The sequence below is a fragment of the Nelumbo lutea genome, chromosome 3, assembly GCF_056320005.1.
Source record: "Nelumbo lutea isolate HS-2025 chromosome 3, American lotus-T2T, whole genome shotgun sequence".
NCBI lineage: Eukaryota > Viridiplantae > Streptophyta > Magnoliopsida > Proteales > Nelumbonaceae > Nelumbo > Nelumbo lutea.
This window is the reverse complement of record NC_142686.1, coordinates 9,197,769-9,225,692: the sequence shown is the minus strand read 5'-3', so window position 1 is coordinate 9,225,692 and position 27,924 is coordinate 9,197,769. Positions and strand designations below refer to the sequence as shown.

At 36.2% G+C, this 27,924-nt stretch overlaps 3 protein-coding genes across 6 annotated transcripts; 2 read left to right on the top strand and 1 right to left on the bottom strand.

Moving 5' to 3' along the window:
* Positions 1 to 177: 177 nt before the first annotated feature.
* Positions 178 to 6,374, top strand: LOC148862792 (uncharacterized). Of its 2 annotated transcripts, XM_088974359.1 has the most exons (9): positions 178 to 763; positions 1,241 to 1,592; positions 2,564 to 2,597; positions 3,055 to 3,282; positions 3,840 to 3,929; positions 4,785 to 4,850; positions 4,954 to 5,045; positions 5,129 to 5,176; positions 5,839 to 6,374. In XM_088974359.1, exons 1-9 carry the CDS (start codon positions 649 to 651, stop codon positions 5,954 to 5,956), a joined length of 1,143 nt encoding a protein of 380 aa, XP_088830485.1. In that variant the 5' UTR covers positions 178 to 648; the 3' UTR covers positions 5,957 to 6,374. The 2 variants fall into 2 exon arrangements, with proteins under 2 accessions (XP_088830485.1, XP_088830486.1); XM_088974360.1 differs by lacking the exon at positions 5,129 to 5,176 and having other exon boundaries at positions 394 to 763.
* A 1,108-nt stretch (positions 6,375 to 7,482) lies between these two features.
* Positions 7,483 to 19,652, bottom strand: LOC148862791 (Mitochondrial import inner membrane translocase subunit Tim17/Tim22/Tim23 family protein). Of its 3 annotated transcripts, none has more exons than XM_088978582.1 (6): positions 18,863 to 19,652; positions 16,468 to 16,634; positions 15,278 to 15,382; positions 14,176 to 14,431; positions 9,186 to 9,263; positions 7,483 to 8,131 (listed from the first exon to the last, which is right to left on the bottom strand). In XM_088978582.1, exons 2-6 carry the CDS (start codon positions 16,504 to 16,506, stop codon positions 7,995 to 7,997), a joined length of 615 nt encoding a protein of 204 aa, XP_088834708.1. In that variant the 5' UTR covers positions 16,507 to 16,634; positions 18,863 to 19,652; the 3' UTR covers positions 7,483 to 7,994. The 3 variants fall into 3 exon arrangements, with proteins under 3 accessions (XP_088834708.1, XP_088834709.1, XP_088834710.1); XM_088978583.1 differs by having other exon boundaries at positions 16,468 to 16,627; positions 18,863 to 19,512; XM_088978584.1 differs by having other exon boundaries at positions 16,468 to 16,520; positions 18,863 to 19,512.
* A 2,214-nt stretch (positions 19,653 to 21,866) lies between these two features.
* Positions 21,867 to 27,753, top strand: LOC148862790 (large ribosomal subunit protein uL29). The gene is made up of 4 exons (XM_088978580.1): positions 21,867 to 21,933; positions 22,330 to 22,465; positions 22,620 to 22,776; positions 27,417 to 27,753. Exons 1-4 carry the CDS (start codon positions 21,930 to 21,932, stop codon positions 27,489 to 27,491), a joined length of 372 nt encoding a protein of 123 aa, XP_088834706.1. The 5' UTR covers positions 21,867 to 21,929; the 3' UTR covers positions 27,492 to 27,753.
* The last annotated feature ends 171 nt before the right edge of the window (positions 27,754 to 27,924 follow it).

The window sequence follows — 27,924 nt, the reverse complement described above, 5'->3', positions numbered from 1 at the left end:
TGCCAATAACAATTACAAATTTACAATTAGGATATAGATTTTCTGCACGATGGCCCATTGATCAAACGATCCATTAAATGCACCATACCATATTATATATATTTGAGGAAGATCAAACTATCCATTAAATGCACCATACCATATTACATTAAATGCACCATACCATATTGATCAAACGATCCATTAAATTGCACATCTGATCGAACTTCAATCACTTTGACCATTTTTACTCTTTTTTTAAGTTACTATTCCCATTGAACTAAATATTTTTCAATTCCAAGCGGCCTCAACTCAAGGCTCAAGCATATTTCAATCGTTTTAAATCTTTTTATAAAAAAAAAAAAGCATATTTAAATCTGCATAAAAGAACTCCTGTCGTCTTCGTGCGTCTCTGTCTTTGTCTCTGTCTCTGTCTCAGTTTCTGTCTCGTTCTCCCTCCAATATTGGGTGATTAAAAGAAAGGAAAAATGAAAGAAAGAAAGAAAGACTGTTCTAAAATGGGTGGTTGAGATCTTTACAATTTTCTTATCTCATAGACCGATACAGATATATATGCATATAGCAAGTATCTGAGTCCGTAATCGGGGATTTGTTTGGTTGATAACTTGATATCTGTAATCTGGAGAAGAGATAAAAAAGGGGAAATTTATGTCTAAAGTAAGCCGCCCTTTTGTCTTCTGTTCTCCTTTCTTGTTTTGCCTCCAAAGTGAAGAAGCAAAGAATCTCGTTTACACACCACCCTCGCTCTCCTTCCTTTTTCGATGTAAGTATTCAGCTTTCCTTTCCTTAGAATTCAGCTTCTTCCCTCTCATTGTTAATATTGATCTTATCCTTCTGTGTAAAGCTCATCCGTAGGACCGTAGCTAAGAATATCTGCTTAATTTCAACCGTTAATGAGGTCAAATTCGTCTTGTTTCATGGTGCTTGAATTTCTGCTTTGCAAGACTAGCTCTTCTCCTTCACTGATTCTACTATTTATGAGAAACCCAGTAATAATTAGGATTCTTTTCATTTAATTTTGCGTATATGGTGTCTATTTGCATTTCTATTTGATGGCCTTAGTCTTAGATTCTTGTGTTTTGGGTTTCTGTTTTCATTCCTCTCCATTGGTTCTTATTCTTATAGATTTGGGTTAAACTAGACCCTCTTTTAAATTTTCCTACAAAGTAGCTCTTGGAAATGAAGTAAACATTTTATACACATCAATGTATTATATGTAACGCCATGGATTTCTTAACAGGGGCCTCCAACCGTTCATGGCATCCAGTCGTGATTTCTGATACAACCACCCCTAGTTATTGGTTGAACTGGAGGTTCTTGCTTTGTGCTATTTGGGTCTTAACCTCTATTGTTCTGGCATCACTACTTATATGGAAATATGAAGGTTCCAGTGATTCAGAAATTGATGGAGGAGAACCACGACAAGGAAAGGCAGGGACTTTATATGAGGATGACGCTTGGAAACCATGTTTGAAAGACTTGCATCCTGCTTGGCTGCTGGCTTTTCGCATTATTGCTTTTTTTGTACTTTTGGCATTGCTCATTGCGAATGTCATTGTCGATGGTGGTGGCATATTTTTCTTCTATACCCAGTAAGCCAATTTTTGTTTTTAATGCTTAAATAGTTAAACTACCATTGAAGTGGCTAACCAAATTTTGGTTTGACACCCTTGTTCTGAAACTTTATAGTTCTAGTTGTATGGCTTTGTTAAATGTTTTAAAAGGTGTGGGAGGCATACACTTGGAGGCGCACCTCCTGGTGAAGCGCCCCAGAACACCCTGAGGAGTTGGTGCCTCTAAGGTGTATGACTCATGCAAAAAGAAAGAATAAAAGAAAAGAAAAGAAATAAAAAAGGAAAAGGGAAGGGAAGGGAAGGGAAGGGAAAGAGGCACCAACTCCTCTTAAGTAGGCGCAAGCCTCCTTGTGCTCGCGACGCTTATGCCTCTTACATTCTGAATTATGCCTCACATCATGTCTCTATGTTTTAAAACATTTTGTTTTATAGGAAGTCTTGTTTTCCACTTTTCTTGGTCATAGTGCTAAATTACTGATTGAATGTGGTACACAAATCTTCTGACCAATTTCATAATTAGTTAGCTAGCCTCTTTTTGTTCCTTATACTTCTATGATCCAGGAAAAAAGGATAAAAGAAGAAAAAGCTTTAGTAAGTTCAGAATGGTTAGTTACGCCAGAGAGTTCATCATAAAGTATAATCTGTACTAAGGGATTAAATGTATGAGCATCTTGCAAAGGAAGCCCATGTTCTTAAAGGGGAAAAATAAAACTTTGAGATATTGTAACCAAAGGCACCTTAGAGTGCTTTCAGTAATGTACATGTAAATGAAAACTTTTATTTTCTATGACTTGGAATGCCCTGTAATTTAGTTTTAATATTTCTGTTATTGAAGGTTTCCATAACTTCCTACAACATGAAGTATAGAGAGTTAGAGACCATTTTATTTATTTATTATATAATAAAGTTGTATGTATGACCAGCTTTCTAATTAAGCATGGAGGATGAACTTTCTTATCTATTTCGGGCTTCTGGTTTGGATGTTGCAGGTGGACTTTTACATTGGTTACCATTTATTTTGGGGTATGCCCTCTAACTTTAAAGGGCTTATACCAGAAAATCTTCTTGAGTGTCTCTATTTTTCACCTTGAATGTCTGTATGCACACACTTGGTCAAGTAATCATTATCATCACGGTCTGCTTCCATTATATTTCTGTTATTTATTATAACTTATAAGCTGATTTATTCATTTTATATATACTTGATATCTTCACACAACACATCTCCATTGCTTATGATTACAATTCCAATTGTAGCTTTAAAGGGATTATACCAGAAAATCTTCTTTTGAGTGTCTCTATTTTTCACCTTGAATGTCTGTATGCACACACTTGGTCAAGTTATCATTGTCGTCGTGGTCTGCTTCCATGATGTTGCTGTTATTTATTATAACTTATAAGCTGATTTATTCATTTTATATATACTTGATATCTTCACACAACACATCTCTGTTGCTTATGATTACAATTCCAATTGTAGCTTGGTTCCTTGCTCTCCATTTTTGGGTGTTACCAATACCACCATAAGTTTGGTGGTTATAAGGTTAATCATTCCACTATAGATGCAGAACGAGGCACCAACATGGCTTCTATGCATGGGGAAAATGCAAATACTTGTTACTCTGCAAAAACACCAGATCCACAGGAAGAACGTCATGTTCACCAAACTGCTGGAATTTGGAGTTATGTCTTTCAAGTTATTTTTCAGGTGAAAATCTATGCCAAGAATTTATGAAGGCTTTATTTTAGGAAAACATAGTATTGATAGGAAAATTCAATGTTCTGCCTTCCAATTATCTATAAAATGAGATATTGTTTCTTTTCTCCTCTCTTCTTTTTCATCTCCAGCAGTAGCTCATTCTTCCTTCCTTGTGCAATCCCGTTTTCCTGTATAGTTTGCATGCATAGATAGGATTTCTTTTTGAGGAAAGCTTATATGACTAATGTTAGATCACAAGGGTTATATATCAGTGTTTTTTTATAATAAATAAGGGATGCATACCAGTTGCAAAGTGGTAAATGTGGTGAACATCATGGTTGTTACAAATTTTCGCGGTTCATATCTAAGAATTCTTCTATGCCAAATGTTGATTAAATTGGATAGCATTAACTTTTTAATATATCTACTACCCCTTTTAATTCCTGAATATGATCCTGGGTTGGAATACAACCTTAGAATTTTCTCTTTTATAATATTATTAAATACAATACCTATGTTGTTTCATTTAACTTGAATCTCCTTTTTTTTCCTTGTTTATTTAACAGATGAACGCAGGTGCTGTGGTGCTCACTGATATTGTCTTTTGGCTTATCCTCTTTCCATTTCTAACCATGAAAGACTACAAACTGACTTTTGTAAGTATCAAACGAAAAAGTTTGATCTAATTTTCTTTCCTCACCTATAGTTGCTTATGCTGTATGCATTCATAAATATGGTTCTAGTGTTAATTGGACATGGAAAACTTGTCAGCTCCCACTTAAAAAGGTCTTTATCCTTTGTATTTTATTTTGGTTTGAATTCATATTTCTATTGCAACATCATAATCTGTATGCTGTTGTTTTTATGACTTTTTCCAAATGTCCAACTTTTACTCTAAGATGAGCCTTGTGATAGTTAATGAAACCCAAAAGACCTATTCAACTTAGAAATGACAGGTTCATTCAAGTGCCAAGCAGGTTAACCATATCTTCTACCTTACAAATTTTTTTCCACATATTCCTTCAGAAAATTCAGGATTAAGTGGACAGTTGATTTGTTTATCTGCAAGCTACTTATCTAATAAAAGTTGCATCCAGACTTTTTTTGGTACTATTTTTTTTCTGATGTTAATCACTATGTCAACATTTGAATAAAAATTGGATGGAATCTTAATTTTTCGTTTTGAGTGAAAAAGAGACATTAATGTTAAAAATGAAAATTTAATGATATTTTCATGTCTTCATACGTGCATTTTGTGACTGAGCAAGTGCGGTACCTTGATCATATCCAGAGCCATTCCTTTTATCTTTTCTGTTTTACTTTTTCATTTTTTGAAATGATTTATAGCTATGCCAATGGCCATACATCTTAGTAAGGATGCATCTGCTAGCTTGTTCTTATATTTTGTTAAGTGGTTTTAGGAGAATTCATCTTTATATTGTCTAGAAGATTCAATTCCTTCACCAAAAATCCTTCTTATTTGATTAGTGTTTCTTTTCCTCCTGTGTTAGTTGAAGATTGGTATGCACTCAATCAATGCCATTATACTGCTTGGGGATATGGCCTTAAATTGTTTGGTGAGTTGTAATTTATCATTGCTAATTTGCTACTTATCTTTTTCAAGTTTTCATTTTATTTTTTCAAGTTATTTGCCTGATCACTGCGTGTTTTACCTTTCAGCGGTTTCCTCTATTTCGGTTTGCATACTTTATTTTATGGACGGGAATATATGTCATTTTTCAGTGGCTTGTCCATGCGTGTATCTCAATTTGGTAAAGTTGGTTTCTTCTTTCAACCTTCTGCTCTGATAACCTCTAGTTTTCATTACATGTAATTGTAATTCTCTTTATGATAGGTGGCCCTACCCATTTCTTGACTTGTCATCTTCCTATGCTCCAGTCTGGTATGTAATCTTAACTTAATACACAAGAGAAAATAAATCCTATACATACCAATCAAAAAACTAGAAAGGATAGGATCAGGAATGAAGTCATCTGTAGAAAACTAGGAGTAGCTCCAATAAGTGATAAAATGAGAGAGAGTAAACTAAGATGGTTTGGTCACATGCATAGAAGACCACCAACAGCTCTAGTTAGAAGAAGAGCTAAGGGGTAGACCAAAAAGGACATGGGTAGAAGTAGTAAGAAATTATTTAAGCACTAATAATTTAATAGTGGATATGGCTTTAAATAGAAAGGATTGGGATAAGGCATCAGATGATGATGATGGCATACCAATCCCAAAAAAAAAAAAAAGAAAAAAAAAATCTTATCCATGCCTTGTATAAGATAAAGGGGATGATCTGCTTATCAGTTGTGCAATTCTTGATGATGATGATCTGCTTATCAGATGATTGAGATCATCTGACCAGTGAAATCTTTGGTTTCATGGTTCATCCAAGGGAGCCGATTAATTGCTTAGACAACTAAACTGCACTTGAACTTGTAGGTTGTATTAGATATTGAGGACATCAACCCTTTTACCCTTTTATATGGTATGATAGAATGGAATATAGTTATTTTGCCTTATAACAAAGCCCCTTGTGTTGTTGATAATGTTTTGCAGGTACTTATCAGTAGCATTGATGCATTTCCCATGCTATGGCATTTTTGCTCTATTGATAAGAATGAAACACTTCTTGATGTTGAGATGGTTCCCGCAGTCTTATCAGTGCATGATGTAAATAATTATTAGTATGGGCTTGATGCCATTCAGAGCTAGAGCGCTATCATGCTGTCACAGTATTTGGAGATTGGACTTGTCTCCAAGCATATTGGTGATCGAACAGGGTCTATACTCTATACTCCTTAGAGAAGACCCTTTCTGGAACAACACAGGCAGAAAGATGCCTAAAGAAAACAAAACTATACAGAGGCCAGTCTCTTGATCAAATTCATTAAAATTCATGAATACACTTTTGATCATATGTGAAATGTAATTTTTTTTTTGTTACAGTAACGAATAATTGTAGTAGTTCTTTTTTCCTCCAAACCTTAAGGAGGATAAGAATTATACTGAATTGTTTACATAATTTTTCCCCTGTGATAGAAACTGTGCTGATCACATAATTTATTGAAGTAAATAAATATTCAAGTTCTGTACATACCCGATATGATGATGGTTTTGGTTGTGCAATAAAGATCTGCTAGTCCCCGTATTACCATATTATGTTATGGGGTTAAAAAGGACTTTATTTGATATGGTCAGGTATTACCATACTGTTTCTGTCAAGTGCCAACAACAAACCAAGGTTCTGTTGAGCTAAACAGACGAATTTTACAAATGTTCCGTTTCACCAACTTGGGAACAAAACAAACGAATACACCATTTAATTACATTTGGCAAATCGATTTTTGCTAACTATGCTGTGGGTTTCATCAGAAGATGGTTTCTTGAATTATCAAAATGATGTGAATCAAGATAATGGTGATGAATGACTGAAAAAGCTGATAGTTTTTCTGCGATGTTGTGCCCGAGTCTAGATCTACACATGACTACCCACACTGTTCACATGAGATCACAGCCACATAGGGAACTTCTCATGCTCTTACATCTTGTTATGCATGGAGAGATGTTCCCAATGCACGGAGGTAGTGTTTTGTGGGTAAAGTTCTTGTGGGCAAGAGATCTAAGAGTCCCTTGTTACAATGAAAATGTTTTAAAAACAAACTCCCAAGCACTGGATGCGTGCTAATCCTATCTTGTGGAGCCCCTTCTGATTACCATAAAAATAAAAAAATAAAAACAAACATCTCCACCAAGTGGGGTTTTCTATGGGTTTTCCAGAAACAAAAAAATGCATATCAGAGAGAACCAGTTTTTTTTTTAAATGTGTTTCTCAAAAAGAAAAAAAAAAACCGATGTATAAGCGTATAACCAGAGTGTGGCGTTCTTGTGAAATGCAATACTCTCCATTCCAAAACAACCTCCACATCTTAAAATCACTAGCGTAATCAATGATGGATTCTTTTAATTGATTTATTCTAAAAACAAAAAGAATAACCATTAAAGAGGAAAACTTTGAGAAGAAAATTTTTGAAAAGAAAAAAAAGTGCTTATTTCACTTTGGTCCTTTGTCATGGAGGGAATGAAAAGAATAAGAATAGGTAAGGACAGTGAAAAGGAAACCAGCCATCTAACTGGTAGCCTAAAAATACATATTAAAAGAAACAAAAACATAATCAAAATTAGGTTACGAACATTATGCAGTTGGGTAATAATATTATTTTGACAAATATAGAACGACAGATCTACAAGATTGTTTGCACAATTGAAATTAGAAAAGTTCCTAGTTCCTACATCAAATGGGAACCAGGTTTCAATTACCAACTTAGAAACACAAGAAACCCCTGTTAGAGTCGTCTCTCTTCTCAGCGAATTAAAACCATCATTGGTGACTGCAGGATTATTCTTAGAAGGATCTCCAATGCGGTAATTCCCTTTATTCCTCTAATTGTAATGAATTGGCTCATTGTATTGCCAAACAAGCATGTGAGTGCCATCTCTAGAACCCGTATGTGGTAGATAGTCCCTGAATTTCTTATGGCTATGTAGTATGTACTCGAACGAAATTCCCTACTCTGGTTGAAAAAATTAAAAAAACAAAAATACACAAGATGTATCAAGTTTGTTTCAACGGTTTTCTCTTTCTTCCTTGTCCACGCTTGCTTTTCTTTCCACAGTGCATTAATGTTTGATCTTCAACACTTATGATTGTCATATTATTTACTCAAGCTCCCTTCAAGCCTCTCGATTGCAGCACCGACTCCACTCTTTGCCTCTCCATTTTCATCCAATGTGGAATAAGCAGCCAAGTTCTCTTCATTTGCTTTCTCCACAAGCTTCAGATGAACCCAACCTGTGAGAGAGGGAACCTTAATTCTGCCATTCAATTCAATTCCTTATTGGTACATAAAACTATTCAGTCTTGAACAATCAAAAAAGATGTCAATCTGATTTTATGAGAATTTAAACTGAACCCACCCAATCACCCAAAAAGAAAAAAACAGTATCTTGCAAACTGACTTTTTTTAATATAAAAAAACTGACATGTTTTAGTCAAAGCTAAAAAATGGAGTGCTATTGAAAGTCAATGGTGGCCCACAAACTGCATGACACCTTTGGGAAAAGGAAAACAAAATCTTCTATAAAAAAGTACTTCTCATTTTCCTTTTAACAGATATGTTTAGAAAAGGAAAACCTTCGGGTTGAACAGCCAATCAAGTTTCTTTAGCATTTTCCAGACAAGTTTTAGAAGAAAAAAGAAAGAAAAAACAAGAACAAAATCTTTTGCATGGATAAGGTTACTAACAACTGGGAATAGAGTCGACACGGTACCAGCCTTGACTGGCAATTTGCTAATGTTGTCAAAGATTTAGCAAATTATCTAAAAAATAAACTAGGGAATAGGGATCTGGCTCCTGGAGCAGTTGGTCCGACCAGAAGATGTCATTGACAATTTGGAGGTTTAAGAAGTAGGTCTGTGGTCTAGGGAATTGGGATCAAGTTTGTTTTACTAGATGAATCTCTTTAAAAGAAAAAATTGTATGGGGAAAAGGGGGGGATAAATTAAGAGGAGGGTTTTGGTGGGGTGGTATTGATAGAAAAATTTGGAATTACGAAATTAAAGATAAAAAAAAAGTTTGATAAATTAAGAGCCAAGGAGGGTTCCTTGTCAAAAAGAAGGCTTTTTTATGAGGATTTTGTTCTCTTCTTGGTGCTTGAGACATAAAGCTTGTATATTTTTGTATACCTTCACCCATCATCGTCTTAATAAATGTCTTTTTATTAAGTAAATCAAAATTTACTTAATTAATTTTGGTTCAATCATGGGCAGTATTTTACTCTTGGAAGTCTAGAACATGAAAGTAAATCAAAATTTTCTGAAAAAATAAATAACAGAAATATATTACCAAGAGGGAAGCAAAATGCTGCTCCCAAAAATGAACCCATCAACACATTCCTTGCACGCCAAAGAAGGGACCCTGGCACTGGAAAGAGAAAGAAGGAAAATGTACATATCAAACGCAGATATAAAGCTATTAATTATCAAAATGAACACACACAGACACAAAGTTGCTATTATAGGTTCGCCACCACTGAAATCCATAATGGCCTACTATAAGGTATCATCTAACTAAATTCTTCTCTGAAACCAATGTTGCCTACTATAGGGCATGGATGCAGTATTCAGGTGGACATAGGTGCGTGGCATGTCAAAATCTAGAAATTGTAGCTCAAGGCCATTACTTGGTGTAATTGTAAAAGCCAAAGGTTAGGACCAAATCCAGCCCACCCATCCCAAGAACCCAGATAGCTGGGACTAATACTTGGTAATAGCCTTTTTGTAAATTAATAACTTCTAAATGTAGTAGGAATAAGAAAAGAAAAGATGCAAAATCTAAGCTGTGGAATCTAGGTTCCTTTTTTTGTCAATAATCTAGGTTCCTTTTTTATCAACAATCTAGGTTTCCTTTTTTTGTCAATAATCTAGGTTCCTTATTCAACATGACATTTCTCATGAGTCATGACACAGTCTAAGGGTGCCACATAACAAAATTTCTTCTTGATTTCTGTTAGGAGAATTTTTTTTTTTTAAGAATCAAGAAAAAAAATCATTAAAAGAAAAAGATTACATACTAACACCCATGGTTGTTTAGATGACACACCAAATACAAACACAAAGGATTCTGCATTACAAGGCTGTAAATCAAGGAAATTCCATAAATTTTCAAACAAATTAGCTTTGGAGACTTGATCAAATTGCCCATTCCTGCTATCAAAAATTCAAAGCTCCACCCATTCACCTCCCTCCTCCTTCCTTCTTCCATACCCTCACAATCCAGCTAAGAAACCTCAACTTCCTCCCCCTCTCCTTGTCTTCCCATCAACCCCAAAATTATTGATATTCACCTTCCCATTTTGTACTACTTCCTTGCCTTCTTGGTCCTTTTGAATCTGTTCCTCTCCCTCCCTCTCTCTCTCTCTCCTGTCTTCCCGCTACTGTCCCCAGTCTTTGAAGCTTCTCCAACTTCTCCTTGGTTTTCTTCTTCTGGTCTCTGTTGTGTACCTTGAGTTTAACTGCCTGCATCTTTTGATTGGACATTTCTGACATCTAGAGTTTGTCTTAAGTCCTTTCCTTTTGTAAATTCTCTTAAATCTGTCGCAAGGACCATTGCCGACCAATCCTTCCTTGAGACGATGAAAAACCTTGGTTACATGAACAAGTTGTCCGTTACTGTAACCTCTCATTTTCCGCATACCTGCCGCCTTTTGGTTCTCTAAATTAGTTTGTCTCGGGTCGGTTACAACTCTTCTCCCACCTAGCTCCACCCCCAGCTTTCCGATCAGAATCGAAGTCCACCCTCCTACTTATTTGTCTGTCCCTTCAGCTTTTCCATCACTCGTTACCCACACATCTCCCTACTCTTGGCTCCACATGAAAGCACCTTTCTCTTTGATAAATTCCCTCCTTAACAAAGTTTTCTTCCACTTCAGCTCTTTCCACCACTCCATCCCCCTCCTCAATCCCATCAGAAAATTTAAAAATTTCTTTCTCAAAGTTAACAGGTAGATCCTTGGCACCAACTTTTTCTTGTAATGCCATCGAGCCTGGTTCTCCAAGATCACACCCAACCTCAAGGGGTGTCAGCTCTGTAACCTTGGGATTGGAAGAACCAAGAATCCTTTTGGGAACCCTAAATTCCTGAAAAGGATGTCCCGCATCTCCAATCATGGGAGGAGTTTGTTCACCGGAAACCCATTGAGTTCCACCTACAATCCTCTTCCTACCATTTTTGTCGTATCTAGCGACCACCCAAACCCATCTTTCTCTGGCATTGGTCGAAATCCTCCTTCCTACTATTCCACTCCTTTTAAACTTCGGTCAGGTAAGCCCATGAAACTTTTTCTCGCCAACTGCCTTTCTCCTAAACTGAATCTCCTTCCTGCATCGATCTCTTTGGCGTTGCAACCTTGATCTTCCTTTGACATTTCTTTTTGGCATGACAAGGTCTTCAGTCGAGAACCCAATTCTGACATAGCCGATGGTGGTCTTGCGTCATGCTTCTTAGCCACTCCCACAATTTCTAGAAATGAATCATCTAATCTCGCATGCACTGAGCCCCTGTTGGTTCTATCTTGTAAACATGGGGGAGAGGACCTAGGAGAGATGGCAAATGTATTTGAATAGACCCCACCACTCGAGTTTATCAAAGGCCCAAGCAACGGATAATTACTAGTGCGGTCACGTGAGTTTCCAGACCCCAACGAGTGACTCTTTTGAACTGTTGGCAAACCAGCCGATTCAGATAAATTCTTTTCAAATCTCTTCTCTTTAAGCAGTGGATCCCACCCACTCATCAATTTAGCCCCTTCCGGTGTATCTTCCCCATGTGAATCTCTTTCTTCATTAACCTCCTTTATTCCCCTTTCTCTTCCTACATTCAAGTTTGGAACTTGAAACGCCTTGCCCAAAACCCTCTCTACGACCTTTCCTGCTTCCACGTCAATGCCCACTTCAATATACTCATTCACCCATGCCTCGCAATTTGTAACCCATCCGGCCAAGTCATCATTCTCCTCTTCGTCTTCCCGAACCAGAGCTTCACTTCCACTTCCAAGGCCACCCATACTCTGTTCCACAGACCTCCGGTGTGCAACATGAAAGATCTCGGAATCAACTCTGGCTTGACTCCAGCAATCTTCAGGCGTACTGCTCTCAAATCATGTTTGTTAAACAAAAGCAACATACCTCCAATCGTTGTCACTACTTGCTCAAGTATGTTCCTCTGCCAAAGATTGAAGGGCAAGCCCAACAGGTTCAACTTAAAACAGTTGCCATTTAACTCTAAAGAGTTGAAAGATGGCAACCATTTCTAGATTGTCACACTTCCTTCTTCTGTAACAACAGTCTCAACATCCACCTTCGACTTACCTGCATCCAGAATGGCATTCCTCTCATTGAATGGTGTTAGAGCTGTTGTATACTTGAAACCTAGCTCCTTCGTTACATCTTCTGAAATTCTTTCCCAATTCTTCACTCCGTTGTTTGCCATAACCACTAGCTTTTGCTCCCAGTCCCCCTTCTCTCCCTCTAACCTGATTATTGGTTCTGTTGTAACTAAAGCATTTGTCGCAGAGTTCTTGCACTTGCACTTATCTTCCATTCCCTCAGCTTCAACAAATTCTTTTTTCCTTTGTAGTGTCACTCTCCCCTTTATTCCCCTAACTTCTACTTACCATCACATGAAGTTCATTAGCAACTCTTGACCACCCTTCCAGATTTTTGCCTTCTGGAATGATAATCAGTTGCTTCTTTCCCTTCTCAAACCTTTTTTCTAATGACACAAACCATCCCTTTCTGCTTCTCCTTCTTGCTGCATAGTAGTCTTTATTTCTAATGCTTATTGTGCCTTTCCAGTCCATTCTCCAACTAACATTCACCACACCAACCAGAAAACTCTGAAACCAAAACGCTACCTCCCCCACTAGCAGAACTGTACCTTTTCTACCTTCTTGGATCTTAACGGTAAGCTCTTTCTGTTGGAACAGCTCCTCCAACAGGAATTCCTTCCTTTTCACTTTGAAAAAACTTCTCCATTTTCTGACCGGCGGAAAACTTCCGGGACTTTGAAACCCTCCTGCAACTCCTCTCATGAACCTATGCTTCCAAAGGTGTGCGAAGACTGTGCTTGCAAGCTATGATGGACGCATCAATCTTCAAAATCAAAATCAATTGATTTTGCAAAATCCGAAGAACCAAATCCCTCCCATGTAGAATTTACAAAAGCACCCAAAATAACAAGAAGATCATAGATTAAAACACAACAACAATTCAGAATTCTTGTTCACGAAGGTGGAACCAACAACAATGGAATCTGATTTTTATGCTTTCTAAAGTTCACAATTTTGTGGAAAAAGGTGTAAAAATCACCATGTGGGAGCCATAGTTGTCTGGACTTTCTGTTTCCAGAAGAGCTATTGCTGAGCAGCTGAAGCAGTAATTTCTCACTAAGTTTTTCTAGACTCCAAAATATCTAATTGCTCATTAATTAAGTCCACTCAGTGATTTATATCCCCAAACTTATCCAAACTCCATCTCAATTATCTACATTAGTACATTACAGGAAGCTTCATGGCTAGTGATAAATATTGGCAGATTTCAATCCATTAATTTCATAGCATCCAAATAACACTGCTGAAAACAGTTAAACATACTCTTTTAATCATCCCAGTTTTAGTACTTGGTTTGATGTTCAGAATCATATAATTGGTAAATTTCCTAACTAGGTCCACCTAGAAGCTGAGTAGAATCTGAAATATCTTGATTTATGTTCTGGTTGGCCATATGTGCTTTACATTTCCAAAGGTACTAAATGTGCATCAAACTACTGTCTGTAACAAGGAAGAAAAAGCTTGGGATGTAAACATTTTCATATTGATGTATTTATTTATTTTTTGTTGGATAACTCATCATTAACGTATTTATGCAAATCAAAGTGCACATATGCTACTTTTGATTAATTTAAAACAAATTGTTAATGGGGTTAGGGATGCTTATGCTCACTCTTGATGCTTGTGAATTTAATAACAAAAACCATGTGAGATATATTATAGTACTTGAGAAAAAAAAAATCTCAGGGAACCAAACAAGAAAGGCCCATAAACAACTGCTGCAAATATTAAAGATGACGAATATAGCAGATTAAGGTAAACCTTGGCAATTCAAATACAGCTAAAGTTCTCTATTTGAGGAGTAAGCTATACAGAACAATAGCATTCTTATGAAGAAAGATGGCTTATTTGACTCTTTGAGAAGAATCAATAATATCAAGTTTTGATTATTGGAGATTGACCAGAGGTAATAAGCAATGTGATGATGGATGAAATTCATTTTCTTACAGATGAGGCCAAATGCTGCAGCAGTGGCTGAACCAGCTCCAACAACATTAAAAACATCATGTACACCTCGTTTCTCAGCAAGCAGATTCTGTAAGCCATAAAAAGCAGCAGTAAACATTCCAAGGCGGACCCCACCAACTATTGACCCACGAGTTACTCGGATGAACCTTTTCTCCATTGCATCTCTCATTAACCGGTACTGCTCACGCTTGTCAGGTGTGCTCCCAAGCTTTAACATCACCTCTGCATCTTTGCTCTGCCATAAGTATATTTTTTTTCTTAATAAACATTGTCAACAAAGCCAAGTTGAACTCCAGTAGGACACAGTGGACCACTTAAAATACATGACATAGCAAATTGACAAGCATGTTATCCCCTAAACAATCTTTTCTGATAGGTCCTAAGAGATCAAAACCAATCAAAAGACAAATGAATATACCGCATGTGCGATCTCTCAACTTTTTAATTGATATAATTGGGTAACATTGATAACTTCCAAATAATCTTCTTTGGAATTTTCAAGCATCCCAAAGATAGCACTAAAAGTACTCATATTAATTGGGGGTGGGGGGAGGGGTATGAGCATTAGAAAGGAGCAGCTATTCACTTCACTGATATGTATCGCAGCTAACCAGGGTTTGAGGGGGATTGAAACCTACATTCCTATGCTTGTCAGCCCCAGGTTTAAACAATGTGCCAAGCCATGTCCCCTATTCATTGACCCATCTTATTTTTTCCTTTTTTTCTGAATGATCAAAACTTCAACTTTTCATTATGAAATTTCTAGCAATTATAGTGATTTTGTATCTATTTATACATCTCACCCCCAAATCCATAACCCCCAACCCTGGTGTGGGCGAGATTCAATCCCAAGTCTGCTATAAACAGCAGGAGACCTTACCAACCAGCTAATTGGCACCTTGATTTCTAGCAATTTTCTGTCTTCTCAGTGTCCCTTCTTTTTTCCCCTTTTCCACCTTTCAATATTGTATGCATTTTGGTTAGGTGAAGTGAGCAGAAAATAATGAGTATTTTGCAACTGAACAACCATTCCATATGGTCTTATTAGTGTATAAAAAGTGATTCACAAATGTAAACTCACAACAGATGCAGTTGCCTCCTTGCTGCCTCCATATAGCATACCAGCAAATACTCCAATAATAGTGGCTGTGCCCCAGTTTACTGTACCTGCCATCTTTGGAGCTCCCTGGTTTAGATAAAATGGTGTTAGAAAATTAGACAACATATCAAATTGAACAATAAACAGTCATGTAACCAGGAAAGTGTAAAAAAGGATAACCAGCTCTTGCCATCATTTGACATACTCAAATAATCTCAATTTTAGCATATTTTTACCATTTGCATACTTAATGGATTAACATGATAATAAATATCCTTTACCTATTGTCCACAACTAGTCATACATGTTTGGTCATTTATCTCCTAGCATTAAGGTATACTGTAAAATGTCCACTCACTCATTTCATATAGCAGGTCCTCCAATCACTTATATATATATATATATATATATATAACCTTCAATTTGGGCATCCAATCACTCAGCTATGAATTGGGCTTTACATTTGATTAAAAAAGGGGAGGACCTTCAATTTGGGCATTAAGATTGATAAATACCATAGGAAGCATTAGAAAATCCACCAGTAATTTATATCAAAGACACCCTGCTGCACTCATGTTATGGTAATTAGTGCATGGTCAACAACTAATCCAAGGTTGGTTGACAAGTGCATGACATAAAAAACTGGAAATCTCTACAACATACTACGAGTGATCAAAATCTGAAATCTGGATATTCCAGAAATCCAAATTCATGTAGCAGAGTGATGTTTTCAATGATTGGGCTGAATCTTTTTGAAGAAGATATAACTTATTGTATTAAAAAGAAGAAAGGTACATGAGGAGATGTATGTGCTACAGCTAAACCAGCAAAAAGAAATTACAGAGGAAGATTTCTTTCACTTTACAAAATTTCCCTAAAGGTACCCAATTTAGCTAAACCATCGGCTGTAGTATTTAATTCTCTGGGAATCCAGCTTTAATTTACAGTCATGGTGTTCAAAATGTCCCTGGCCTTGGCCAAGAAATGAGCATGATTAGGCTGAATCTACTCAGCACATAAGATTAGAAGGAAAGGTGAAAAAATAAAATAAAATAATCAGCGTTTAATGCATGCAAGAACATTTTACGATGATAAGGAGAACATTTTTTAATGCCTTTCTTCTCTCAAGAAAGCAACAGCCAAGAGGACTAAGATCATCAACAAATACTTACTATCAGTGCTGTTTCTTCTGGTTTCTCTGTGGTTTCCATGGCTGGAAAATGCCCTGTAGAAAGAAGTGTATAATCAAGATTTCTAATTGAAACCTTTAACCAATCCACGTTGTGATCCGAGCAAAGAGTTCACTTTCGCTCTTTTTAAAATGGCAGACTCCTGTCATCTAATAAAAAAGTTACATCATCATCAGTATCCATGACTATAACAGTGTTACATGTAAGTTGGGGAGTCCATGCTGGAGATAAACGTTGACAGTGGTACTAGGGTAAAGATATGCTCGATGGATATTATAATAAAAGAGTTACACCATCATCAGTATCCATGACCATAACAACAATAACAGTGTTACATGTAAGTTGGGGAGTCCATGCTGGAGATAAACGTTGACAGTGGTACTAGGGTAAGGACATGCTCGACGGATATGGGTTAAAGAGAAATGCGGTGTTTAATAACTGTTGAATTAAGCGTTGAAGGTAGAACACAAAAAAGATGTCAAATATAAAAATACATGTTAAGCATTTGAATAAACCCATGACCTTATCTACAGAATGATGAAGCATGGATGATATAAATGCCTCCTTCAGCAGTTAATCCTAATCCCAGATAACTCAAGGTCAGGTAAGGCCAGTAAAGGGTTTGACAAAGCAGGTTCCTTTGATCCATAATTTATAATCTTTAGTAGTCCTATTAGTGTGATAATATTATGAAGAAATCTAGTAATGGTGCCTCGAAAAAAAAATTGCAGGTACGTAACAACGAAGGAATAGTACTTTAAGGGAGAATGATTGATGGATTTAAACATTTTTCTGCCCATTAAATAAAATCCTAGAGATAAACAGAAGTTTTAATCTGGTCGAGTTTCAAAATTGCAAATATAATTTAAGCGTATAGTAAATGCAAAAGGCACTGTATTGCATTAAATGCTGGCAAACATAAGCACACAAGTTTGTGTCGAGGGGACCTCGTGCTTAGCCTTTACACGGTATTGGCATTACTTAACTACCTACCCCCCTCTCAAAGAGTAAAGCCCCATTTGGTCTTTTCGTGTGGGTTGTTGGCTTTTTAGAAGTTTAGCAGCCCGCATTTTGGTCTTTTCCCGTTTAGTTGGAAAAAGAACTAGCCATTGAAAGCCGCAACCCCACAAAGATGCAGGAAGCCCATTTCGGTGTATTTTTGGGAAGCTCTCACTTTTTTTTTCAACTCATCTTCACGCGGAAAGATGCACAAACATACGCGCCTTAACCAAACGATCTTTAAGCTGTTAAGATCTTGATGCAAAAAGCTCACTTCGTCTTTTGACTATCAAAGCTTCTAGAAGATCTTTTAAAAAAATACTTGCAAAACGACCCCTAAATTAAGCTTTTGGGGGTGAATAATATTCTTGCTTTATCCAAAACTTGAGGAGAGGGAGTCTCCAACTTTTGAAGAATCTTTTTGTTTATACTCTTCCAAATGAACCATAATACGATAGCCGTTTTTTTCTAATTTAAATTATTGTCTGTGCTTTGAAATTCTCTCCCACTAATCTTTCATATGGTACAAGTTGAAAAAATAAGTCAGCAACTTAGATCTCTAAAGGCTTGTGATCAGTGTCATGAATCTGCACAACTTGGTCTTGATTTAAGTTAACCACATAAACATTTGTAGGTTTCTGAGAATACTAGTATTTTTAAAATAAAATCAAAAGATTTTATTAAAGATGAAACTAAGTAAACGAGACCACCCAATAGAGAAAAAAAAAAAAAAGAAAACATCGAACCTTCTAGGCAAAAACTCCTGACATCATGATAAAACTACAATGACAAAACCAAACTCTCTCCAATTACAAGCTAGGTGAGAATCGAGAAACAAGCACCCAGTCAATAGGACAATATTTCTCCTTATCAAACTATGGCCTCTGTCTCTATTGCTTTTTGAGGTACCCTTGTCAACCTCCGTGCAATTGCTGACCCCCTTTTGAACCCATTCTGTATTTACCACTATTAATCACTGCTGCCAAGAATCTCATTTTAGTCTTCTTCCAACCTATACCCCTAGAGACCCATGGCTCCACCAGGACCACCACTTCTTTCTCAACAACGTTACAAACCAACCCAATAAAATTCTCTACGTCATCCTTAATTTCAAAAAGCTACCTCCGGTATCTGGGCTCTCCTACACTTCTCATATTTTTGCAAGTTTCTGAATATCTCCAACACAAAATTGATGCAAGTATTTGCAACTTAACAAGAAAATACTATACAATTATTTTATGTCAGGACTAAAACAACGTCTAAGCTAAATTTGAAAAGAAGAATGAACAAATAAAACACAAAGCATAACGGTGAGAGTATTGTGCAAAAGAAAAAGACTATAATGGTACACTTTATACGGATCTTAAGCAATACATACCTTTGTTGAAAATGATTCGTCTTCTATGAATATTGGATTACACGTGAAACCGAAGCAATTAGATCCCAGATCAAAGTATGGGCGGTTGATTAGAGGAGGAGGAGGAGAATGATTCAGCAGCGGTCTTACTCGCCAAAGGTTGTTTCGGCGACGACAGATGGTTTGGACTTCTACACTGCTCGCAGGCTTTGTTTGGCAATGGCTTACACATGGGTGCCTCACAGGCACATCCACCGTGTATTACGGGAGATGTGTGTGTGTGAAGTCGGTGTGAAGCACCCTGTGTGAAGAGCAGATCCGGTCTCTTCTGTTTGATTAGGGTTGGAAATGAAGGGGATATTTTTGTAAAAAATAAAAAAAAATATAGGATAAATGGACTGCAATCCACCTCAAAAATTATAACCCCCTGATAACTGTGTCCTACCCGTAAATTTGGCATCAATTCATTGGCACTCCGCCCCTAAAAATCTTATCTCCACCCTAGGGATGGACTGAATTATAAAATCTCAAAGAATCAAACCATAAACCGGAATAGGAATCCGTTCCCTTGGGGGGAGGTTGGAAATGGCCGTTCCCCTATAGGGGGGATTTCCATTCCAGTCAACCAAACACTTTGAATAGGAATGGCTATCCTGATTCTGATTTCAGGCTTCTATTCCCTTTAATCAAATAGACCCTTAATGTATTTGTTTAACGGAGGCTTCGGCCATAACGAAAGGTTTAACAGAATCATAATTTGAAAAAATGAAGAATAATGAGGATAAATAGTCTTTTTTGCTAATTAAACAACAGAATTTAACAAAAGAAAAAGAATTTCTAAAAGTTCAAGATACTTTGAGTAAGACTTTAAATTTTAAGGGTATTTAAGCAATTATCAAATAATCTAAGAATACTTTTAAGTAATTAAACCTTATTTTTAGTGGGGTAACATCGAAAAGATGAAAATCTGATCATTCATACGTGGCTGAGACCTGTGATCAAGTCCCGCCTACAGCATGGTTGGGGGATGGATCATGGATACCCGGTTGTGTAGCCCTAGCCCATACATAGATTTGGAACGACGGGTGGATATAAGCGCATCCAATATGGATTAGACCCGCCACAAAAGCTCTTGAGCTACCAAGCTCATTATAGTCAAACAAACACTTGGAATGGAATGGGCCATTTCGATTCTGATTCCAAGCTTCTATTCCCTTGAACCAAATAGATCCTTGGTGTATTCGTTCAATGGAGGCTTCTGCCATAACGGAAATAGAAATGGGGTGGAAGTTGGGGAATGGTAAATCAATTTATTTTTTAAATATCAAATGGATGGGAAATTCATCATTTACAGAGAAAATAATGGTGGAAACATTGAGAATTTGGAGTTACTGGTTAGTGAATGTATTGATGATCAGAGGAAAGTTTGGAGAAAGGAAAAAGTAATAGACATTGTTTCAATTTATTCCTGGCAGAAAATTAGATCCATCTTTATTCCCTCTATGAATAAGGATGATGAACTTATTTGAAGATTGGAACCAAAAAGTAATTTTTCCATTAAGTCGACTCATTTAATTGGAATACTAAAGTTTGGAAACTATGTTGGCCCTCTAAATTGAAAATTTTTCTTCTTCTTCTTTTAAGCGGAAGGCTTCCCTCTCGAGAGTTTTTGAAGAAAAAGGGGTTTAATCTAGAGGACACTTGTGATGGATGTGGTGAGTTAGAAGATATCAATCATATTTTCTTCCGGTGTACCTATTATAAACACATTTTGATGATGGTTTATTCAAACATAGACGGTCCAAAAGATGAAGATGGAAATATGAAAGATTAGTGGGAGAGAATTTCAAACCACAGACAATAATTTAAATTAGAAAAAACGGCTATTATATTAGAAAACCACAGACAATAATGGCTTTTTATGAGAATGTAAAAGTTCATCAAAATGAACCGGCTAGAGAATTTTCTAAGAAGTGGCAACTGATTATTTGGAAATCCCCAAAATGCAGCACAATCAAAATTAATTTTGATGCATATTGTATGAATGGTTTCCATTGTGATGTGGGGACCATTGCTATAAATTATGGTGGGAAAGTTCTAGATATAAAGGCGTACTTTTTGGGTAAAGCCACAATTAATATGGCAGAGGCCTGGGCTACATTAGAAGCCCATAATCTAGCTTTAAACTTTAAAGATTGTTCCATAATTATAGAAGGGGACTCTAAGCTCGTCATTTATTGTCTTCGTGGAGAACCTCAACCGCCGTGTGGCATACAAAACATCATTGAAGACTGCATTGCTTTGAAGACCCAGCTCGCATTTGATTTAGAGTACCGACATGCCGTGAGGCGAATGAAGCTGCTGATTGGCTTGTTCATTAGGCCCAATTCAGTCCTTTAGACTCCTTGAACTTTAATATCCAGGATCTCTCTTCTCCTCTAGGTTTTTTATGTAATTGTGATTATTGGGGACGTGCTACCCCTATGCTCGTGTAACACCGCTTGGATTTATCAAAAAAAAAAAAAGAAAAATTTAATGGAAACAATTTTAAAAATTGAAGAATAATTGAGAATAAAGAGTCTTTTTTATTAATTAAACAGCAAAATTTAACGCAAAAAAAAAAAGAATTTCTAAAAGTTCGAGATACTTTGAGTAAGACTTGGAATTTTAAGAGTATTTAAGCAATTATCAAATAATTTAAGAATACTTTTAAGTAATTAAACCTTAAATTTAGTGGGGTAACATCGAAAAGACGAAAATCTGATAATTCGTAGGTGGCTGAGACCCGGGATCGAATCCCGCCTACACCAGGGTTGGGGGATGGATCATGGATACCCGATTGTGTAGCCCTAGCCCCTAGCCCATACGAATTGATCAGGAATTGGAACGACGGGCGGATATAAGCGCATCCAATATGAATTAGACCATCCACAAAAGCTATTGAGGGTAATTTCGCCATTGAAAATTACGAACCCTAAGAACTCTCCCCACTATAAATTTCTCCAAGGAGCTGAGCGCGTTTTCTGTTTTGCGGAAGGCGCAGAGCGAGGGCCGAGGGGCTTGAATTGCCAATTGCACATTCCACCAAATGGGTAAAAGTTCCAACTCGCTGAAGCCACTTCGTGTCTAGGGTTTCTTACAGGGTTCTTGTCTCGCAGGTTATGTTATTAATCTATTTTTTTATACCTTATGCTTCGATGAAAGTTTGGTTGTCTCTGCAATTCATGGAGATTTGGATGGTTTATTGTGTCAAAATATTTTAGCTTATCTCGCGTTTTTTATGCTATATTTTTAGTTTTCACTCGTATTCGTTGGAACCTTTTTTTTTTTTTTTTAATTTCCATTTTCCATTAGAGATATGGACTTTGTTTCGGTGGCTCAATTTTTGTTTTATGATTCCATTTGTAACTTCTAGGTATTTTACCTAAAACAAGTGTTGCTTTAATTGTTTAAATATCATCCTCACCGTATCTATGATTCATTTACAGCGAGGATCAAGGTTCATGAACTCCGAACCAAGTCGAAGACTGATCTTTTGAATCAGCTTAATGAGCTTAAGGCCGAGCTTGCATTGCTCCGAGTGGCTAAGGTCACTGGAGGTGCACCTAACAAGCTCTCTAAAATGTAGGGTTTAAATTTGCATGGTTTTTATTTTCTTTTTTTGTTGTCCTTCTATATGCTTGTTGTCATTTTTTTGCCTGCTTGTTTAAAGTTGATTGCTGGTCAAAGTTGCCTAGTCACTGAATTAAGTATTACATACAATTCCATGCTACTGCAGTAAGGTTGTTAGGTTGTCCATAGCTCGTGTGCTTACTGTTATTTCCCAGAAGCAGAAAGCTGCATTGAGAGAAGCATATAAGAAGAAGAAGTTTGTGCCTTTGGATCTCCGGCCCAAGAAGACTCGTGCAATCAGGCGCCGACTCACAAAGCACCAGGTACTTGGTTATGTTTCTTCTATGTTTATTTGACATCAATGCCCGCCTCCGATGACTGTATGGTAACTGCATAAACTTTAAGATGCCTACCTTTTTTATATGACCTAAATAGGCATCTAATATTGCTATTCTAATGCCGAAGTACCTTGCACTTTCACTCGTTGCTTACGGGAAGTGTAATTTCACATGGTAACCATGAGGCATCTTCTAGGGGAAAATAGCATGTTAGGAATAGCCATTTTACATTGTTACTGGTGGCCCAAACATTTTGCAAGTAGATAACAATTTACATTTAAATGTCCAATAAGTTATGAAGTTGCTAAAATAGATATAGTGATATAGATCCCTCTGAACTGGTGACGGTGAATGGGGTGTCTAATATTAGACTGAATGGCTGGCATCTTCTGAAAGTCAGATAGCAAAAACAAGGTTTAAAATGTTGATGTTGATGGAAATGTTGCTTACCAAAATATAGGGCATATATCGAAAATGTTGGAAATGTTGAGGGGAAATATTGTAAAAATTAGAGACATTGTGGAAATATTATGAAATGTGGAAATATGCAATGATATTTTGTAAAATGTTTTAAAGAAGCATTAATACATATTTCTAGACTATTGTCTTATTCCCAACCATAATATAAAGCTAAGAAACTAAGATCAATAACAAATTGGTAAATGACGATTTACTGATTTATTATGCATTTTGATGTTTTTAATTCTGATTTATTATAAATTCTAATATATTTATTTCACACTAGTAAATAGAAATACATTTATTCTGTTTTTTTAAATAATTAAGTTATAATACACTGTGTTTTATTATAAATTTAATAAACTGATTCTCCTTTTTGTAGTATTAAGATTATGATAAATTCTGATTTCTTATTAAACTTAATGAATTTATTATGATTTTTAATACTAAACTTATAATAAATTATGACTTAGTATAAAATTTAATAAATTCATTCTGATTTTTTATATTAAATGTAGAATATGATTTATTATAAAATTTGCTTAACATTTTTTGATTTTAATAAATTTTTTAGAAAATACTAACTAGTTAGTATTTTATTACTTGAAAAATATTTTATGTTTTATATTATAAAGTAATTAATTTATTCTTTTGTTTTTATATTTTGTTAATTTTTTTTATAAATATTTTATTTGAAATATTAAATAGAAATTATTAATGGAATAATTTATATTAATATACTGTATTATAATAATATAATTTAATAATATATTATATTATTAATGTACATTAGTCGACATCCTATCGATATAATAGGAAAAACTGTATTTTTTTGGTTATTTGCACCGATTTGGTCGACCTTTCCAAAATATAGGAAATGTCGACCGAAATAATATAATTTTTATATTACCATCCATTTTCATGTCGGTGAGTCTCGACATTGACACACGTCAGGTGACATTAGCGACATTTCTTGACATTTGAAACCATGAGCAAAAATAATGACCTAATGTTGGCAATCAATAAAGGGTGGAGAGGAATTGGAACTAAACTGGAATTGGCTGAAGTTTTTTTTTTGGTGGCAGTTGAAGTAGATTGGAGTCAATAAATATAGCTATTAGAGAGGATCATGGCTTTTGCAACCTCTATATTTTTCCTCTCCTTGCTTCCCATTATGTTTTTAAAAGATGTTATGGAAATGTTTGACTAAATTGTTTTTGCTTATTATTGCGGTGCTCTCATTGCATGATGCTCTTATCAAGGAATGTATTAGTGAACTCCTCCATGGAAGTGATTGTGCAAGTTGCAATTAATAAATAGTCTGCTACATGTTTCCTTAGGTGATTTTTGTCAGCTGGTATTGTCTGCTGTCACTGTTTAAATTCATATCTATGCACATACATACAAGTGTATATATTATTGTGATTCACTATAGGTCGGTGCAAATGGTCAGTCAGCAAATGGAAAGTTGTGGATAGCAATGGGGCTAATAGCTGTGATGGTGGAAGCCTGGAAGAAGATGATTTAGGGGGGGGGGTGAATGGGGTTTGGAGTTGCTTAAATTTGATAAAGTGTGTTGATTGACAAAATGGAAAAAGAGAAAGTGCTCTAATTTTGAATGGTGTAGTTGCCATGTTTGGTTAAAGTGATTTCTATTACATCTGTCACTTCCATGTGTTCATTTGAAATCCCCCCTAGGGGATCTAGTAGTGCTTTTCAGCCAAAGTTTCTTTGGTCCTCAAAAAAGAGAGAGGAAAAGCCCTAAGGAGACGTATGAAGGAAGCAACACTCTGGTGCATTTGGGTGGAAAGAAATAGCAGGATTTTTTATGATAAGCAGAATGGTAATATGGATTCAATTTAATCATTGAGAATATCAAATTGAAGGTGGTACTCTTCAGATTTGTCATCAGAAACTGGCAGAAAATTGCAGCGTCTTCTTCATCCTCGAAGACAGCTTAGAGTTGTAGTTGGACTCTTCTGCTACCCAACTGGATTAAATTGAATACAGAAGGATGTAGTAGCGGCAACCTGAGTGCCTCAGGTGTTGGGGGAGTTTTCAGAGAGGAAGTAGGATCCATATGCACTTTTCTCAAGCCCTTTAGGGGTGGGAGACTCCATAACAGCAAGTGATCATGGTGATTCAGATTGGGTAAGAGTGGCTATATTAGCTAATTTCAGGAATGCATTAATAGACGGTGATTCTTAGGTGGTCATAGACTGGCTGATAGGCGATAAGGCAGGTGTGAGAGATTCAGATACACGCTCATAGAGCTTCAGCACCTAATGTCTATGAATTGCTCAATGTTGGACATTCAGAGCTGCAAATGGACTGGCTGATAGTCTAGGAAAACTTGGGGCCAATAGGAATGATCTCTTTTTTTGGGGCTGGTTAATGCACTGTAATCTGCACAAATTATGTTGTGTAAATGGTTGGTTGGTTACCTGAGGCTAGCCTATTAGGGGGTGCTTTGAGTTGTATTTCTCCTTGTTTAATGAAATCTTTTTTTTTCAGTTAAAAAATGCCTGCATTACAATATCCCTGCTATGTTTGATGTTTATGGCTAGTACAATGCAATGCACATAGAGAACTAACCAGTGAAGGTGAACAAAACGTGTTAAAACTGTTTAGTCTAATATAAAATTGAAAAATGAATGCAAAGGAAATGAAACCGAAATTCAGGAACCATGTTATATATTCTGTATTCTCCTTGTATTCAATTATTATTATTATTTATCAAAAAAATATATTCAATTATCATTGATGATTTTGTTCTCTCTCTGTCTGTATGTCTCTCTCCATTATGGGGTTCTTTTCTTTGGTCCCATGATGTACATAAAGCACTGAATTTTGGTGTGGAATTATAAAGAATTTCTAGGGCGGATTGGATTTTGAACATGCTGGTCTTTCTGAAGCATTCAGATTAGATGTTATTTTATTTTGTTTGCAGTACCAAGCCATGAAAATAAATGGGGCTTTTGGAGAGAAGGGTTTCTTCATTTTCATTATGTGAAGAGAAACATGTGTAAATATGAAATATGTTACTGAGATTATGGCAAGGGTGAGAGGAATGTTTTTTATTTGTTCTACTGGGAGGGCTTTTGTGGGAGAAGTGGAAGATGGGAAAGGGCTGACCAATTATCAGTGATTAAAGGCTGTGGGAAACATGTTACCTTCTATTTTACCTGTATGCCTGTACAAGGGTACCAACTGAGCCAGTTGGTTTCATGGAAGCACAAAAAGTACAAGTCTGCTCTGCCATGTCAGATACTTCAATTTAGTGTAAATTACATCACTAAGTGCATTTGGGTCACATAGGTTCCCTTTTGTTTGTTATATGCTATGGTGTCTAAGTGCATGTAGCACCATGAATATCTTTACTGCAATGCTATTCTACTCTCTTTACTAGCTTAATCATCACTATCCAAGCCTTATCCCAACTATATGGGATTGGCTATGCGAATCCCATTTCACTATTCAGTTCCTAATGCCATATCCATTGTTAAATGGTGGGTACTTCAATAATTTCTTACTACTTTGGTCCATGTACTTTTTGGTCTACTCTTTGCCCATCTAGGCCCCTTCAACTTGCAACAGATCACTTTTTCTTATGGATGCTTTTGATGGTTAAGTATTAAGGCATCCATCTCAGTCTACTTCCTCATTTTATTGTCATCCATTAGAGCTACTCCTAGGTTCCTTCAAATGACTTCATTTCCGATCTCCGTTTTTTCCAGTCATCCCAGTATCCAGTATATGCGTTTCTGCATTTAACAATCTCCTTTTACTAACACCTCTGTTAGGAACAATTAATGTAATACGCTACAGTGTCAAAAAGTGTTTTTTTTTGGATGAATTACAGTGTCAAAAGGTGTTAAAGCAATTTTTAATTATTTTTGATAATTATTATTTTTTAAATTTTCAATAACCATCATCATGCATCCTAATAGGAGGCATTGGATTGAGTTATCCAAAACTTTTTATTCTATTTGATCACATAGCATCATATCATGGTTAGCCCTGTATGGGTTTTAATTGGCAGTACATGTGCTCTCGCAAATATTCATTTCAGATTTTGTTTGATTATGGTTTGGGAGAGTTTGTGCTCCAACTTCTTTTATGGAAGAATTCTCCCTTGAATTGTGATTATGTCCATCTTTTCTCAGGCATCATTGAAGACCGAGAGGGAGAAGAAGAGGGAGATGTATTTCCCAATGAGGAAATATGCCATCAAGGTCTAATATGAGCAGGCGATGTTAGGTAGGACCGGTTTCTTAGGTATATGCGGTTTTGTTTATCTTTTGGTTCAATGGCATCTCATCTGATGTTTGGATGTCCGGGTAGTTGCTATTTCATTTTTTGTAATCAAAACAAATTTGGAAGAGAAAATCCGAGACATTATTTTTGGATAGAAGCTTTTATGTTACTTTTATAGTGTATTAGATGGATTGTTTCTTTAGATTTTCAACCATTTGGCAGAATGGCAGTAAGATTTTATTTCAACGAGGTTCTTTAGACTGTTTTGTTTTTCATTTTTTTCTAAAGTCTCGGCCATCCAAGAGTGTGAAACACGGCCACAAGTTATGTTTTGAAATTTTAGATTCTCTCATGAGTGATCTGACTTTCTCATCGAAGTTACTTATTTTGATGAGAGGTAAGAATTGACCAATTAAG

Coding starts and splice junctions, on each gene's coding strand:
- LOC148862790 (XM_088978580.1), top strand. Junction 22,466..22,619: donor CCTAACAAGCTCTCTAAAAT/GTAGGGTTTAAA, acceptor ATGCTACTGCAG/TAAGGTTGTTAGGTTGTCCA. Junction 22,777..27,416: donor GCCGACTCACAAAGCACCAG/GTACTTGGTTAT, acceptor ATCTTTTCTCAG/GCATCATTGAAGACCGAGAG.
- LOC148862792 (XM_088974359.1), top strand. CDS start 649: ATGTCTAAAGTAAGCCGCCCTTTTGTCTTCTGTTCTCCTTTCTTGTTT. Junction 3,930..4,784: donor AAGACTACAAACTGACTTTT/GTAAGTATCAAA, acceptor CTCCTGTGTTAG/TTGAAGATTGGTATGCACTC. Junction 5,177..5,838: donor TCTTCCTATGCTCCAGTCTG/GTATGTAATCTT, acceptor AATGTTTTGCAG/GTACTTATCAGTAGCATTGA.
- LOC148862791 (XM_088978582.1), bottom strand. CDS start 16,506: ATGGAAACCACAGAGAAACCAGAAGAAACAGCACTGATA. Junction 15,383..16,467: donor CAGAAGAAACAGCACTGATA/GTAAGTATTTGT, acceptor TATCTAAACCAG/GGAGCTCCAAAGATGGCAGG. Junction 14,432..15,277: donor AGGAGGCAACTGCATCTGTT/GTGAGTTTACAT, acceptor TACTTATGGCAG/AGCAAAGATGCAGAGGTGAT.